Genomic DNA, 17382 nt, shown 5'->3' with positions numbered 1-17382 from the left:
GCCAGAAATAAATGTAAAACACGCTGTTTTAATTGTCTTTGATGTGGAATGGTGTTTGGGCTTTGTAGGGTTAAGCGATATCGTACTTGCCGAAAAAAATCATGATTCTTTTCTCATAGACTTAGCGCATTTAACACCATGCACCGGCCCGTATAGCACGCGAGCCTCTGATAATTGGAAAATCTCTTACACACATACCAACTATGGTCGCCAAATGATGAACTATTTACTGACACAAACACTAAACAGGTTTTCCACAAAAAAAGGATGATACCGTTCTTTTTCTACACACATCTTTTTTATGTGCGTTTAGAACTAAATCGATACAATACTCAAATACATGTTTGCCACTGTAATAAATACTTATGATTTCATGTGGCTGTTTGCTAGGTGTTAAATGGTGTGAAAGCCACTGTCAAGCCTTGATGGCTTTTTGCTTTCACCCCTGCAGCATCACTGTTGTGACTGTTGTACTGTCTCCTCTGGTGTCGAAATAAACTGATTTGATTTGATTGGACGTGGAGCGCTTCCCGATGTGACCTAGCAAGTAAACAATGGTCCCAAATTCAGAGTGCGACAACAACGCAAGACGAATTAACTGGACACGTCTTCTGCAAAAATAGATATTACCCATTAGCCCTCCGACCTAATCCTATCTAATTATTTTTAATATGAGAATCAAATACTTATTCCAAGAACAAAGTAAATAGAAATGGAGAGGTTTTATCGTTTTATGTGGTCAGATTCTTAATCAATGTTCTCGTGGTTTCTGTCGAAAAATAATGGCAGCTGCCTGTAGATATAATATAAGGTGCTCACAAATGCTGCCTCTATTCTTTGACTAGGTGCTCTCTTAAGATCTTCTGGTATTTCTGATGAATGAAAACAAATATTTCTCAACTATAGCTACCATATTTGGAAATTCGTTCCGTATTTAAAAGCCACCGTGTTTTCTGGTCTGAAGTCATGTGTTGCCCTGATTCCACTCAAAACCATCTTAGTGAACGTTTAGTACTGCACCGAAAACAAGGTAATTGGTTGTTCAATTTTTTAGCATCTCTTTTCTTAAAGTTTGTTATTTTATTGGCATTTTCCAAGTTTCGTGAACCCTTGAAGTTATCAGGTCACGAAGTGTACCAGCACGAGACCGCGGGCAACCTTTATTATATCGATTGTAACTTCATTGACTCCTGCCTTATTCCTCTAGGACATGCCTAGCAAATCCATGCCTTTTCTGTTCAACCCTAGTTACACAAAGGGCTTGTATTTCTACTCGGTAGCTGCATCTAATAAAGTTTCGTGGATGTTGTGGACACTGCGCACATCAGTAGATAATTCTTCGGCTACACTCGTATAACTGGTGTTAATGTACTACTTAATTCGACTGTGTACATCTCAGTCTGTTATTGCTTTGAAATTTTATTCAAAATTGAAGCGAAGGCTGTATTACATCGCAGAAGAACGACGTGGGGTCTCATTGTAAACCCACGTGTCTAAATGTGGTTCCAGCTGGGTTAGCTGGCGACACGTGAAGCCGTATATTCCACCGAGCTGCGGGACGATCCTATTGAACCGGGAACATCTTTGACAGCCGCGGGATCGCCGCTTTTGCCCTGCGATTCCTCCTCAGAGCCAACCACCACAGCGTCGGGACTTTGTGAAGTTGCCTCGCCCGTTCTGTTGCGGTCGGAAGCACGGGAGCGGGCCCTGCGTCAAGAATTCGGCGCACCCGTACCGGTGCGCAAAATATTAAAAGCATTTTCCGCGTATTTATGTTAATGCACTAGTCGCCACGTGAACATGCGCCTGCTTGCATGTAGATGGGCGAAAATATACTGAATACTAGACATATGACAAAATCGCTGTAGCCTTGGAATCGGGGCCATCGTACGCCCAACGTAGACTGCACTAGCCCTGCGTAGTGACACCACCTCTATTGCTATTTGGCAATTACGAACTCAAACTACTCAAACTTGTGCCTCCATCCTGAACGCCGTATATCGTCTCTCTCCGTGCTATTCTGCTAGCTTACTCAACGTAAGGCTTACACACAACGTCAATGGTTAGCTAGTGCCGAAATGCACCGCAATACAATTATTGCCACAAGTACTTAGGCAATAATTTGGAAAGCAGGCCATATTATTTTAGTATTGGAACGGCAAGCTACGCGCGTATACGCAGAAAACATGTAATTAATGTATTCTTTCATGAGGAAGAACTGGCTTTGCTCTTTGAATGCACGTGTCTGGAAAGACCCTGGCAAATATACTGTTAATCTTATTGATGGCATTAAATGAGGCACCATGATGGCAATAAACCAGGCAATAAATAGATATTTCAACCTGAAAATTGAAGTTCCTCGTGTGGTTTGTGCATGAAATTGACACATATTGTGTCATCACCGACCCATGTCTCTGCTCTGTTCAAACGTTTGGCGACCCCATTATTTTGGGAGGCACTGGCGGAGCCGTGTGCATGCAAACCAAAATCAATCTATTCTCATAGAACTGAACAGTACACTCAGGCGCTCAGTTTCGATAAATAAACTATGACAGAAACAAACTGTTTGCTCGATGACGCTTTACCAAGCAAGAAACAAAACTCGGAGCTTAGGTGCAATTGAACTGACCATAGCTATAGGGGTGTACTTCAGACAAAATAACGCGCCTAAGTTACAGATCCTATTTACAGAACAACTACATTACACCACACTTAATTTGACTCGCTGGCTATGGGTACCGCTCGACATTATGCATTAGACATTGCCCCAAGTGACGAATATAATTGTAATAGCAACAGTATCCTGCAGTCGAGCATAATAATATCGCTCAACCAATTCACTAACATTGATTAAATACAAGCACACTTGATTCATAAGCAATTCCGAGTGTATATTTGTGGCCGGCAAATAGAGCACCGCTCTCCTGATGGTTTCAAGACGCACATAAGGACAGGTGATTAACAATGAATACTTGGGTTTCAAGATAGTGCAATCGATAAAACGACAAAAAAAAACAAGGTTTGGGAAACTCACTTGCGACAGAACCTAAGGACGAGGCAGAAGAGAGCAGTGAAGAGCATCAGCGACACGGCGACGCTCACAATGGTTGTGAGCTCGGTGCTCTCCAAGATGGCCACACCACGGGCTGTGGTTCACAATAGAATATAACAACGCTTTAGCTCAAGCATTTCGTAAACACTTAGATACTCCGTTCTACACATGCTCCTAATATAATAATTAGTAACTCCTGGACCCAATACAGCTCGCAGCTTTATTTGTATTTCAAATTCATGACTGAAATCAGAAAGGCCAAAAATGAAAATACAGGTTACCTCACATGACTTCCCTTAAATAACATTAGGAGCACTCGCACAATAATTGGGAATCCAATAGGGCACGCAATATTCAAACTTACTTTCCTGCCAGTTAGAAATTTTGTGCTCAGTTTCGCGTACTGCATCTTCCATGTCTATTTTATTGCGATAGCAATTATATGGACACTTCTACCGGATTTCTGCCGTCGGCGTCGCCGTCGTCGTCGCCGACGGCAAGCGCGCGGGGGACGCGCGCTATCACGGAGGGCGAAGCCCCTCCCCCGCGCGCTATCACGGAGAGCGAACGCTCGGCGGAAAGCAAACGTGACCGTCGCGCGAAAGACCGTGGGGGTATGGGAGGGAGGGAGGCGGGGCGGCGCTGTGCTCCGGCACCAAAGGCGTATCTTGTCACTCAGTCTTCCACGCGAAAGCAACAAAGCGGGAAGAGGGGGGGGGGGGGGGGGGGCAGCATCTCCTCTACCAAAAACTTCTCCTTTGCGCTTTGCCCGGGGATGCCGGTCGTCCGCACCGTCTCTTACTTCCACACGGCTCTGACCTTTGTATGCGCTGTGCATTCGCCGCTCAGTTTCCGTTGAAGCGATAGACTGCACGAACCTTCGCTTGCTGCCAGCGTTTTGACAGTCGTTGGCTGCGGTCATTCAGTGTGATCTATTCATGTTTGCTTGTGCGCGCAGACACCACGATTGTTAATTCAGTTAGTAAGCCAATGTGTCCAAGTTTATGCAGCCGATAAAACTACTATCCCTACTCCGAATAGCTCTCTACTAATTTGCTATCGCAACTGATGCTACGCCTTTCGGGCGAAACTGCGACATTTTTTTGGTGAAATAACTTCTTTCTTGATGAATCAGAACATCCTCGTAGGTTCGCGTGCTTTGGCTTGCCCCTGTCTCTGTTTTCCCGGGTTTTCTACCAGAGTTTAAGTAATGGGTATCGCAAGTGGATCCCTCATCACACACCCGTTTCCTTTAAAACTACTTGCTCAACATCCGCAAGCTTTGCATAAGTGTGACGGGTACATTTCTTAATCAGATTGTAATACAAAATGCCGGGGTAATATGCCACAAAGAAAAAAGAGATGCCAATCACGAAAGTAGAGTAGCAGAAAAAAATACAAGCAAGAAATAAACATACGCATGATCGCAACGACACAACAGGCAAAAACAGATCACAATGAGAACCATTTTTACCTGGTAATTGTATTCGCAATATTCCTCGGTAGCGCGATATTCTTCAGCTGATGTTAAGGTGTCCTATCGCTTGAAAATAAAATGTTCCACAACTGTAATTGGCCTCTTGATATACTCTGTTGGTTGACGTCTGTCGATGTACCGCTTAATAGCTGAGCTGGAGAAAACATTAGCGTGCCACTGTCTTATTTCTTGAGTGTTTACATGTTATAGCGAGGCCCAGCCAACACTTTGCTTGTGCTGCAGGCTCTTCTAATGTGCCATGAAGTTTCTTTTTACAGCGAAAGCTCTATATGCCTAGACGAAACGAAAAACCGTTCGCTACATGTTTCGATAAAGGTATCCATTGGCTGCGTCGACAGTTACGTACAGCGTCGCACCCAAGCCCCCTCTACGTCGCACCCAAGCGCGGGCGCCATTGGCAGAGCCGTTAGTGACGTCGTTATCGAACGCGTTCCCGCCATCGCCACATTGACGCTGCTCTGCCCACAGCGCCGCCTCCTCGGCTCGCCGTTGTCGCTTGCGTTCGACATCTCGAGTTAGCTCGGCGTCGTGGTTAGTGGCATCCGCCTGCCATTGGCGCTTGCGTTCCACTTCGCGATTTAACGTGGTCGATTCGTCGCAGCGGAAGCCAAAGTGCCGCTCGATAAACTCCCGCCAAAAGCGGGCGTTGGCCCTGGCAAACGCGTTCCCTCCCTTGCCACGTTGACAGTGCTCTGCCCGCAACGCCGCCTCCTCGGCTCGTTTTGGTGACATGCGTTCGATATCTCGAGTTAGCTCAGCGTCGTGGTTAGCAACATTCGCCCGCCATGGGCGCTTGCGTCCAACTAGAAACACAAACATGTAACCAATAATTGAGAAACGCTTCAATACAGCGTCGGGATTAACCCACTGCTAAACACCGAGGCCGCACGTTTCAGCTTCGCTGGTTAACCATCTGTACGGAGTGCTATGGCGGTGTTTTCTATTTACAGATTTCTTTTTCGAGAACCGTATTCTTATACACAGAGAAAGGCTTCTTCTCCATGAAAGTTATTTCACCTCCTGACGGCTCATGACGTTTGCTCCTAGAAGACTGTATATATGATACTATATGATTTTTTCGTAGCGTATTACGTAATCAGTGATTCGTGCCATTGTTGAAAACATCTCTCGCACAATGTGGCTATAGAGGTGCCTTGTGTCGATCTGTAGTGAGCGTTGAACGCTGCATACATGGCGGCGCAAAACAAACTTTTATCTCTACTACCACTGTCCACCGCAATGGCCACTTCGCGTGAAAAAAATGCCTGTTTTCCTGTAAGAATGCACTTGATGCTTCTCCCCTCCTTTCTGATGTCTGTCATTGTCTGCAGATACACCTTAAACTCAGGTAAGTTCATTTGTCGGTGCCGCTTCACAATTTTACCCGGTCGGCGTGACAGCCAGCCAACGAGATCCCATGCAACGGGTCAATGGTGCTGTAGCTGTTAATCGGCTGTAGCAGCCCATGTTATATAAATAGTTTCGCTTTTAGTGAGGCAAGTAACGTAATCCTATTCCTCTCAAAGAACGTTAATTTCGATGAGACATGTGCCACTTACACGGTGTACACTTTGTGGATTGAGAATCGGCAGCGTGTCCGTCGATGCAGCGACACTCGTTCTCCTGGCATGACGAGTGCGCCACCGAGTAGGCGCAGGCCTCGTCATGGTCACAGTGGCCGCCCAGCGACGAGGCTGTGTAAAGAAGGCGGCATCACCTGTTTAAGAATGTTTGCCTGGAAAAAAAATATTCCACGCACCCCAGTGGCTCTGGAGCTGCCCTGCTGAACCCAAGGTCGTGGGTTAGATTCCGACCGCGGCGGCTGAATTTCGATGGGAGTAAAACGCAAAAATGCCCTCATGCTAAGATTTAGGTGTGCCATACACAGAGGACCCCCGGTCTCAAAATTAATCCGGTGTCTCCCACTTATGCGTGTCTCATAAGCATATCGTGGTGTTGGCACTTCCCCCCTTTAATATATTCCGAATTAAACATTCTCACGTTAAAGGGGGCCTGACCCACTTTTATAACTAATCATAGAATGACCTCACTATTACAGGACGTCGTCTCAGAAATCTAATGCCGGAACAACGCTTCGAATTCTTCAACTATAAGTTGAGTTATCGCACCAGTTACCGGCTTTCTCTCTCTTTTCGTCTACGTTAGCGCGCTTTAATGCAGCACAGAGGAGTAGCCAAGTGGCTAAAGCCCCGGCCAAACTTTGAATGCCACGGTGGCGAAAGGGTTCTTCGCTGCGCCCCTTGGTGGCAGCGGTAGACTACGCTACGTCGCACGCCTCTCTCATCTCGGAGGTCACGAGCAGTGCAAAGCTTTAATGAATTTTATGTCTTTTTGAGATCACAGGAGACATATATATGTTTCATTTATTCAACTCAAACACGAAATCAGCCAACAGCGTTGGTAGCCCAGCTACTTACGATGACGTTGGATGACGGCATTGCGGAAGCCAAGCCAGCAATTTTTCGGGTATTTTTGACACAAGAGTGGAAATCCGCTTCTGCATGCAGTACAGTAATATTTGACTCACGCGTTCTCAGCAGCCTATACGACAGATGAGCAACGTTTTCTTAATAAGTTTATGAAGTGTTTCAGGGTACGTTTGAGGCAATGAGTAACTCCGATAGCGACATGTGTATTGTAATAAACTGGGTGTTCCTGCGAACATTGTAATTAAGTTAAAAAGAACTCACCTGTGGCAGGTACAATTATAACCCTTGAGCTCGATTCCTCAACCAAATGGGCATGCACGAAAACTCGAAATGCGCAATTACCTTACTGCACATGTAGCAATTTACAAATTGTGTCCGTAGAGCTCGCAAGGCGGATCCAATTGGAATGATTTCTTCGGATGACACCGGTTTCGATATATTGATTCCCAAACTTAGCGAAGAAATACATTGACAGTCCAGTTACTTTTGTGCTTCAGTGCATACAATGGCGTTCTGAAAAAAGGTGATTTGAACGGTAGTGCATTTTTACCGCAAGTTTGATAGCGGGTATCTCGAAAGTGGTGTGATGCATTCAAAAATTTTCAAGTGGATATGAGTTGCAGTCTCACCGGGTACAACTTGTAAATTGCAAATGTGGCGTAAGGTAATTAGACAAAAAACTGAATTAGTACTTATTCCCGATTTGTCGGATATGTATTTTGATTTCTTGTTGAAGTAATGTCCGTCTTTCCAAGTGGACCGGCTCAAGATGAAGAATTGTGCTTTATGCCGTAGGTGATTTTTAAATTTAATTAACTTGGACTCTTCGCAGCAACACGTGATATACAGACTGTGCTTATTTAGGTCGCCCTTCACTGTGACGTCGTTCCTAAACTGCCCTTTTTCATTGTGACACAGAGACAGAGTCCAAATCCAGTTGATTTGTTCTTCACTGTGAGCTTAAAAGTAAACCTATTTTGAACACGGTTGAGTTTATCATTGCGCCTGACGTCTTAATAATGTTCGCGTGGGGCCACAATTAGCACCCGTGCTTATTACTTTCGCACAATAAGCGCAGCAACCAGGATGGCTACAGCGTGTCTTCAAAATAATGTCAATCCCAAATTTTCCTTCAACATATTTTCTGATTGCATCCCAATTATTTTAATTTCCACAGGCCCTAACAGGCAAATCCCATCTACACGCGAATGCAGCAGGCCGATCCAAGCGTAATCACCTGCGAAAACTATCACGTGCTCGGATCTTGGTCTAGACGTATCAGCCAGAAAGCTTGAAATGTTGGTCGATGCATAAAACAGTGCAGTAACCCTTCAATACGAAATTGCCTTCTGGGAGTGTATCATGGCCACGCCACTCCGCTTTGGACCACGAAAAATTGCTTTAGGTAACGCGAGCTGTCGCGAATTTCCTACATTGTTGCTTACTTTTGTGCATTCCTTGTCATCAATATAAAGCTAACTAGAATGTAACCTTGCGGAGCATGTTTCTTACACCTTTTTCTTTCGTCCCCGTCTTTGGCCTTTCTTCACCGTTCCTAATTTCCCACAAAGGTATTTTCGCTAAAATGTTCATGCGTCTCAGATCCTAGGATCGCCTGTGGCAGGTAGCATAATTCTTATCATTGAGCTGGGATATTCGATGAGGCGGACATTAGTAGCACCAGAAATCTAAACACATATTCAACGAATTAATATAAATGCACTAATTAACTTCTTAGGTTTTTACTTTAAGACATATATTGCAATTTATTAATTGTAGACGGTGGGCATGTCATGCGTATCCACTTGGAATTATTTCCAGAATATACCAGTTTGGTGATATGCGCCATCAAACTTGCCGTAAAAATGCAGAGTTGTACCATTGAACTTTTTTAACCAAAATTCTGTTTTATACTTTGAAGCACAAAATAACTGGAACGCCCGTGTATTTCGCCCCACACTTAGGTAATATATCTCGAAACTGGTGTCAACCTGCAAATTCATTTTAGGCGGAGGCGTCTTGCAAACTCACCGGCTACAATTAGTAAATTGCAATATATGTCGTAAGGTTTTTAAGGAAAAGTTCATTGGTTAATTTTTGGTAATTAGTTGAATATGTGTTTGCATTTTTCGTGCTACTAATAACCCAGCTCAACGATAAGAATTTTGCTGTCTGTCACAGGCGATTAAAAAAAAATCGTAAACTGCTGCAAGTAGGTCGGAGAAGGAGCACGGCGTGACGGGGGCGAACGAGATTGACGGCGAGAGGGAGAAGTCGAGGGGGAATAATGGGGTCGTGTCAGTGGTGCCGCAGGGTAAGATATAGGTCTAGAATAGTAGGAGCGAAGGAAAAGGACGCGCTATAGATATAGGCCTCAGGGTAAGATACAGGTCGGGTATAGTAGGAGCGAAGGAAAAGGACGCGCTAGAGGGACGAGGGTGGTAATTTTATTGGAGAGCGGCACATTGCTAGTTGCACAAATCTAGTTACTCAAGTTTTACGTGACAAAGACGTTCATTGAAGCACGGCACACACCTGCTGGTACATGCCCTGTGCTCCAAGTAGGCGTCAAAGAGTTTCATTTAACAGCGGTACCTACCCAGTCCCAGACAGACATACAGACAGGACGGACCGGACGGACGGACGGACATTAACATGAAACGAAAACTTCGGCCTGTTGCGGTGATGGCAACTAACGCTACCACCTGTTCGAGCACTTGTGTTTACCAGCTCAGCTTACCAGAGAGATACGAGAAGGGAAAGGTAGGGAGGTTGACCAAGGACGTACCCGGTTGGCTACCCTATGCTTGGGGAGAGGGAAAGGGGAAGAATAGATAATGAGCGAGAAAAAAGTACTAATAAAGAGTCAGTCATTCACAGAGTCAGTCGCAGAGGAACGTCCACTGTCACAAGAGCTCATACAGTCCAATCGCCTTCAAGAAGTGCAGAAGAGCTTTTGTGGCCTTTCACATGCAGGAATGCGTAGGCCATGGTTCCAGGAGCTTTTCCTGTGAGAGCACTCTGCTATCTAATATGCTGAGTTGAGCTTGTAGAGTCCGTCGTTCAGCGTCAAAGGAGGGGGTAATGACACAGAAGGTGCCCTAGAGTCTTATCGCACCCACACAAATTGCATGCCGCGCTGTTAGCCATTCCTAGTAGGAATGAATAGGAATTTGTAAATGCGACACCCAACCACACGCGACACAGTTAAGTTGCTTCGCGACGGGAGAGTCCAAGTGGCAGGCGAAGTCGCAAGTTAGGGTCGAGAGAGTACAAGCATGAGTTGCTGAATCCTGGCGAATTCTATTTTGGAAGTGTGATGTGGGAAGCAAGTGATTGAAGTGGCCGCACAGAGTCGGTTCTTGAGAGCGGTATAGGCACTCGCTGATGTTTTTGAGGAGCCGAGCGAGCATCTTCATCTGCGCTGTCGTTGCCGACAATTCCGCAGTGGCTCGTCAACCACTGAAATACAAAGTCGTGTCCTTTCTTGAGCGCGTGGTGATGAGCTTGCCTTATTTCGTACACTAGCTGCTCGTGTAACCCATGGCGTAGGGCAAACTGCCAAGCTTGTAGGGCTGCTTTCGAATCGCAGAAAATGACCCAACGATTTGGTGGCTGCTGGAGCACGTAATTGAGTGCACCTTGAAGAGTCGCAAGTTCTGCTGCTGTCGACGTGGTGTTGTGAGAGTATTTAAATTGCAAACAGACGGCGTCCGATGGAACAGCCACTGCTCCGGTAGAGCTGTTGGAATTGTTGGAACCGTCCGTGTATATATGTATTTGGTCAAGATAAGACTCGTGTAGGAGATGCAGAGACAACAGCTTCAGGGCTAAGTGTGACAGGTCTGATTTCTTAGCAATCTCAGGAACTGAGAAGCACACGTGAATTTGTCGGAGACACGACAATGCCGATGTTGGGCGTTTTGCAGGCTTGAAGCCAGAAGGTATCGACTCGTGTTGTCTCGTCACGATACTACAGAATGTAGCCTGTGGTCGTCGCGCCGGAAAACCGGCTGAATGGTGGGACGGTAGTCGTGAAAGGTGTCGAATGTGCGCTCTTAGCGTCTCAACGACGATATGGGTGGTGATCGGCTGCTCCTGTGCAATGACAATCGTCGCAGCTGTCGAAGCTTACCAGGAGTGTAGCGTATAGTAGGGCGAGAGAAAATGAGTCTAGCTGAATTTGCCGGGAAATAATTTAGCAAAGCTTGTCCTGCCAAAGTCTGCAAGCCCTTGAACAAGTTGGCATGCATCACAAAGTAGTGCGGTTAGGATTGCGATAAGGTAGTTAGGAGCGGTGGTGCGAGGGTGTATTCCCCAGAGAAGCGCACAGTGTTGCTAGATGGCGGGTAAAGCGTGGGTTAAGGTTAATTTATTTTTCATGGAAACAAATTAACAGCAAGCCCTTGCTCGTGTCTTATGGCTCGTTTTCTGCTCGCGCTCTTAACCTGTGAACATTAGCCCACGCGAGTTTCTAAGTCGATGTTAGCAAGTTATCCTTTCGTGTACGTTCATTTTCCATTTTCTTCATTATTTTCTCCATTTTCACATTCAACCACAGGTAATTACCCCTATGCTTTCCTTGGCTTCATTGCCTGTTGGCTTTATATAGCCATGATTAACAAAACAGCGAAATTCTTGGTTTCGCTTAGTATCGCTTCCTACAGCAAATATATACAGAAACTACAGAGGCTGGAGAAACGCTGGAGTCTTAATCCTTTGCTTGGCATGTCTGTGTCTATCTTTCGTGACCCGTGCGATTTTCTTCCGGTAATATGTTTCAGAAACTCGGAAAGCAACAAGCCTGGCTAAGAGGATTACTTAGATTACCCTGCTATTCAGCGTGCATGTCGGGGCTGGTTAAATCAGAGTTGTAACAGTGTGAAAGAATGAAACAAAGCAAAAAGACAAATTACGCAGCTCTCTGTCGTATCTTTTCTTGTTTGGCGAGTTCTGCCGCGCTGTGTTAACACCGATGTGCACCAGCTGGCACTCGTCAGTGCTTTTGTGTTGGTTGAACATTCACATTCATTGCTGTGCCAACTCACTTAAGAAACTTTGTTCTGTACATTATTCTCTTGTGGTAACTTCTAAATATTGTAGCGACGCAACCGCTTTACGTCTTCCACCACTCATTTCTCGTGAAACTCTTCGCAACGCACGAAGCTAATAAAGGTGTCATTGAGAGTGTCGATGGCGTGATCTTGTGAGCCCGAAGAGGGCACTCTCGCTGGAATGTTGCAGCTACTGAAATATGATAACAACGTACGTGTGTGTGCCATCTTTTGTGTTTATCTTAAAAACGGCATATGTCCTTCTCTTCGTAACTCCTTGCGTAATTAGGCCTGTTTCTTCTAATGTCCTGAGTGGTTCTATCCACTGTACTAAAAATAATGGGCTTGTGTATTCCGGGTCACACGATGCTCGTGCAACACTCACGGTGCCCACTTCCTCTCACAACTCTTTGCTGAGCTCTATCCATATTACCTCGTCTCCACAATTGGCACTTCCCAAGTGACTGACCGCAGGACGTGACCCGCAATTCTGAGCACGCCGCTTAACTTAAACATAAAGAAACCAATCGTGGCATTCGTAATAGATTTTTTTTGCTCATCCGATCAATATTGAGGACTTCTAGCACACATTCGGTTATTCGGTGCTTTCTCGATTGACTTTGTCCTTTCTGTGTTTTCTCATGAAGACTAGCCAAACTCTCGTCGTCACTCAAACTACGTTCCATTGCTCGGAAAGGCACACTATTCAACCACTGCTTTCTCAGAGAAAGCGTCGCGAACTGCAGGGCACGTACGGTCACTTTGTAACTGCAAGAAAGCACTTTATCTGGCCGTTTGAGGGAGTGCTTTCCTTTGTAATCTCGGGATACTTTGGAGAGCGACAACCAACCTTTGGCAGATACGTACTAGAAAATGCGTAATACAAAATAGTTAAACAATTGCCAAAGCATACCATAAAAGTGCAGCCAATAGGGTACAGCAATCTTCTACGAATAAAAAGCCTTCGCACGATCACTAAGCGAATCTGCACATTCACGAGATTAGCTCCAAGTCTCGCATAGCACAGAATGTCGAACAATCCACATCGCATTCTTTTTCTCGTTTACTAAAACACCTATAGTGAGAGCTGTCACCATGGGCTCAGTTATCCAGTGCTTTAAAAAATTCTGCTAGATTTATTGTGATACTATTTGTTCAGTAAAGAAATCCTACGAAAAGACACCTGAGTAAAAGTTCGGAGGGGCATTTCAGTAATAGCGCGCTCATTTTTTTCAGTGAATTCAAGCTTGCCCAAATTCAACTAATCTAACTATCTGAAATATTGACTTCTTGAGTAAGTTGTCCATTATTACATACTGCAATGCTGCAGTTTAGAGCACGCAAAAGAGAGAAATCTCAGTAGTGAAATATAGATACAAGAACTTGCCCAAGTTCACCTGAATGCTATACTTTTCATTTGGTGAGGAGAGTGCGAACAGTTGCATAGAATATGAAGGAATGAAGCAACTGAACTGGCGTTTTGGTCATAACCGTTGGAACAGTAAAATTTTTGCGATACCATATAATTGAGATAACTGTAAAGCATACATCATGTGAGTCTAATATCAGAATCATAAAGTAACTGCATCTATGTCTCTCGATCTTATCACCATGAGCTTTGGGACAAGTGCAGTGCTTTTTGTTGAGGAAATATTTCACTAACCGTTGGAGTTTTTCTGATTGAACCTGCCACAGAGTCGATCATGCTGGGTTAATAGTTCAGTACTATCTCAGAGCAACACTGGCCACTCGCACGCAGGAATTGCACATCAGTGTGCGAGAAAGCACAACACTATGAAAATATAGTACATATACTAACAGAAGCTTGCTTCTGATTTTGAAAAAAGCTAGCTAGCTTCTTATATATTTCCTTTCTGCCGTAGACTGGAAAATGCAGGTGATGTACACCACGTGATTCAAAAATGAAGATAAAGATTACAATCTTCATTGTAATTTGGTGTCCCAGCTGGCTGACTTGTTTTTACACTTTACCAATACACTAACGAATGTATGCAATAATTTATTCAATCGGCAATTATCTTTGGCGTCAAAACCTAATAGTTAACAAAGAAACTGGAAAGGAAAGGATGACTGTGCAGGGGAACGAAGAGTCGTGCACATAGCTTAAGGGTAATTTCAAGGTGGCACAATATATCATAAAACAGATGCAACTAAGTCGTGTTCTAGTTAATATGATGAAGACATAATTGAACAGGCCATGTAATGCGCACAACTGACAACCATGTATATTAGAGTAAAATAGGTGAAAATTAACAGGGAACACAGTTGTGGGCACCACTGGACTAGTTCGGGTGATTACGAGATTTGCTGATCATGAAATCAGGTTACACAGGATGCCATGTAAACAGGAGAACATGGGGACAAGTTTTTGCCATTAAGTGCATCTAAGTAGGCTGATGACGGTGGATATCAAGCATGTACAGTCAACGGCAAAAGTTTACGGGATGCGGTTTACCCTGAAAGTCTGAATTCTGCTCTGTTAAGGCATCACGAGAATGCAGCTTCTTGGCAGATCCTGCGTCCTGTAAATTCCTGTAAACGTTTTAGGTTTACGTTACTGTCAAGCAAGCGTTAACTGGCACACAGGTTTGATACAAATGGCAGAGATCGCTCCCGATGTGAAAAAGTCTACTTTAACAGACGGACGTCAAATGGCTCTAGAATATTTTTGGTTATGACTAGAATGTCATAGTGCTACGCCAAAACGGATAAAAAATTCTTTCATTGGCCAAATATAGACGGGCTCCTTGACATTAGTGGTGCAGTTACTTGGAATGTCACAAGTACTATGAAGCAAAGCCCTCCCGGTGCCTATTTTGGTGGCTTGTAGGGGCGGGGGCTTTGTTACCACATATAATGAAGCTTTTTCAGTGAAGCCCATCCGTGGTGGTGGCCGTAGAAGCTATCAAAGCAAGTCGTAAATGGTTGCATTGTATCTCCTGCCGAACTATTATGAAATATTGACGGAACTGCAGGAAGAGACCAGAGATGGTGACTGTACCTTTGACGCACTGTCGATTGTTAACGTTGACTGGATACTCCAGCCTGCACTCGCAGCGCCGGGAGGTGAGGTTGCAGAAGACGTGGTACAGGACGTTGCTGCATGTCTGGTTGCACGGGTCACCGATGTAAAAGCCTACACCTGGGCATTGAGGCAAATATATACAGATAGGACAAATTCATCGACGTGATTCTATGGCAAGTTTCAGACATTGCGTGGAATAACTTTGGCATTAGAGAGTAGGAGAACTGTGGTTGCGCGTACCACATTTTTTTTTGGAAGCTCTTACTAGAGTCACTCGTATGAGTTCAAAATATGGAAATTTGGTAATAATGTCCAAGTGCGGCCTGTTGCGGCTAAAATTTTCAAATATATATTCAAGCGACTATCTTTCTTGGCACAAAAGTGCAGTGAAGATAGCATGTATAAAAATAGTGCGTCAATGTGCGCCCGTAGAAGTATTCATATTGCAGAGGAAAGCAGGCTATTGCACAGAATACATATACTGACTCGTTGCTGAGCCACAAAGAGCCCGCCTGCTTTTCCAGCCTGGCGTGCATCACGCAGGCCAGCTCAGGGTATTTTGGGGACAAGATCGCATGCAGTTTCTGTTAGATCAAAAGGGCCACGTAAACCTATAGGCGCCGCCGCACAGAGGTTATGCGTAAACGCGAAATGTCAGATCAAAAGGGCCACGTAAACCTATAGACGCCACAAAGAGGTTATGGGTTAACGCGAAATTGGCGTGATTGGAAAGCGCAGCGGGTACATTGAGCGCACTCTCATTTCACTACTTGACGTTCAGAAGGAGAACAAAACACGAAACTCCGCAAATATTTCACTGACACATTTGACCTTTATGAAGAAATCACTTGCACTACGTATAAAACAGTCGTAATTATCGCAACCAAGTTGCAGTACTTCACATATAAAGGCTGCGTAAGTTATTTTTATTTTCCTAAATTTAGCATCCGACTTTGTTTGGTCAATAGCCGAAATGGCGATGGTAAAAAATTGCGTAAGTATGTTCAAAACATTGATAAAGAGATTTCCGTGAACGATGCTTTCATACTCGACCTAAGATACGCAGTAACAAGACAATGAGTGACAAGACATAAGAGGGTGTATAGTGTAAGTGTACACATAGTGGACTGTCCATTTCGTCCGCCGTGGATTCGCTGTAGCTGTACGACCGAGAAGAAAGCAGGCTGGGGGCGCCTGTCTCGTTCGCACCATACTCCAGCCCTGCTAATCAGCACTTCAGCAGACACGAAAAAAATATACTAGGTGTAGACACTTAGAATCACACCCTCCCACGTCCCTGTGAGTCCTGGACATCGTCCTGTTGCGACGGCTTCGCGTTATACATCATTGCAAGATGAGGTGCGTGGCAGTTAATACGTTCATACTGTGTATACCAGCTTTTTTCGATGAACTGCGCAACACAGGGAAATAGGCAAGAGAAACTAACGTTGAAATGCGTTGAAAATTGGGCGAGTTCGTACGTATTCGGAGTTGTAATGGTGAAAGCAGCGTGAAAAAGGATGAAGGTAGAGGGTATGGAAAGGAGCGCTTGAAAAGGACGGCCTGATGCGCTAGTTGGTGTTGTATGATGTAAAGTATAGCGCAAATGAACCACACAGGGTGACAGAAAGACGGGTCGTGTCCCCATCTTTCTTTCCCCTTGCGTGGTTCCTTCGCGCTTAACTGTACATAATACGCTTGTATGGCCCCTTTTTTCTGCCCCTCTTTCGACGTATTTTATCCTTCAATTTTCGTCATTCCAGTCATAGAGACTAATTATTTTAGATAAGGATCAGGGGAGGGGGACAGACAGAAGTGGTGACATTTTAATGTCTTCATAAACATTTTGCAGTTTCAACGGCATCGCTGTAACGCAGGTACGTTGATGACGACTGATATGAATACACAGCATGGCCGTTTGTCTCCTTCTAAGCTTTAAATACAAACCATTTGATAATTTATCCACAATGGAATTTCATTACAGTAAATAAATTACAGTAAATAGCTTGATACAATTACAGTTATACTTGGTACAACATTATTAAGTATTGTTGCACTGATACGAATAAGACACTTGGCGAATGAGGTCAACAACTTCAATTGGCAGTTTGAGCTTGTTTGCGATGGGGGTATCTCAGTACACTTCCAGATTTTCTCGTTTTTAGGTAAGTGCAAGCAGCGCGACCTTTTGGAACCATCTTTATTGATAATTCAGGATGCAGTTTAGGAATTTAACCCTCAAGAGCGCGCCATACTTCCATGTGATGGTACCTACATCGTAC

At 44.6% G+C, this 17382-nt stretch overlaps 1 protein-coding gene across 1 annotated transcript in view; it reads right to left on the bottom strand.

Moving 5' to 3' along the window:
* Nucleotides 1-1419: 1419 nt before the first annotated feature.
* The window catches only part of LOC119455913 (uncharacterized), a 50582-nt gene continuing 34619 nt past the window's right edge, over nucleotides 1420-17382 (bottom strand). The window contains exons 3-6 of the mRNA XM_037717451.2: nucleotides 15077-15217; nucleotides 6110-6244; nucleotides 3035-3146; nucleotides 1420-1707 (exon numbers count right to left, since the gene is read on the bottom strand). Of these exons, the coding sequence (XP_037573379.1) occupies nucleotides 1515-1707; nucleotides 3035-3146; nucleotides 6110-6244; nucleotides 15077-15217 (581 nt within the window). The 3' untranslated portion in view covers nucleotides 1420-1514. The remainder of the gene's footprint in view (nucleotides 1708-3034; nucleotides 3147-6109; nucleotides 6245-15076; nucleotides 15218-17382) is intronic.

The sequence above is a fragment of the Dermacentor silvarum genome, chromosome 6 (assembly GCF_013339745.2).
Source record: "Dermacentor silvarum isolate Dsil-2018 chromosome 6, BIME_Dsil_1.4, whole genome shotgun sequence".
In the NCBI taxonomy this organism is placed as follows: domain Eukaryota; kingdom Metazoa; phylum Arthropoda; class Arachnida; order Ixodida; family Ixodidae; genus Dermacentor; species Dermacentor silvarum.
Note: the sequence above shows the minus strand (reverse complement) of the source record. Positions and strands in the feature narration are given on the sequence as shown.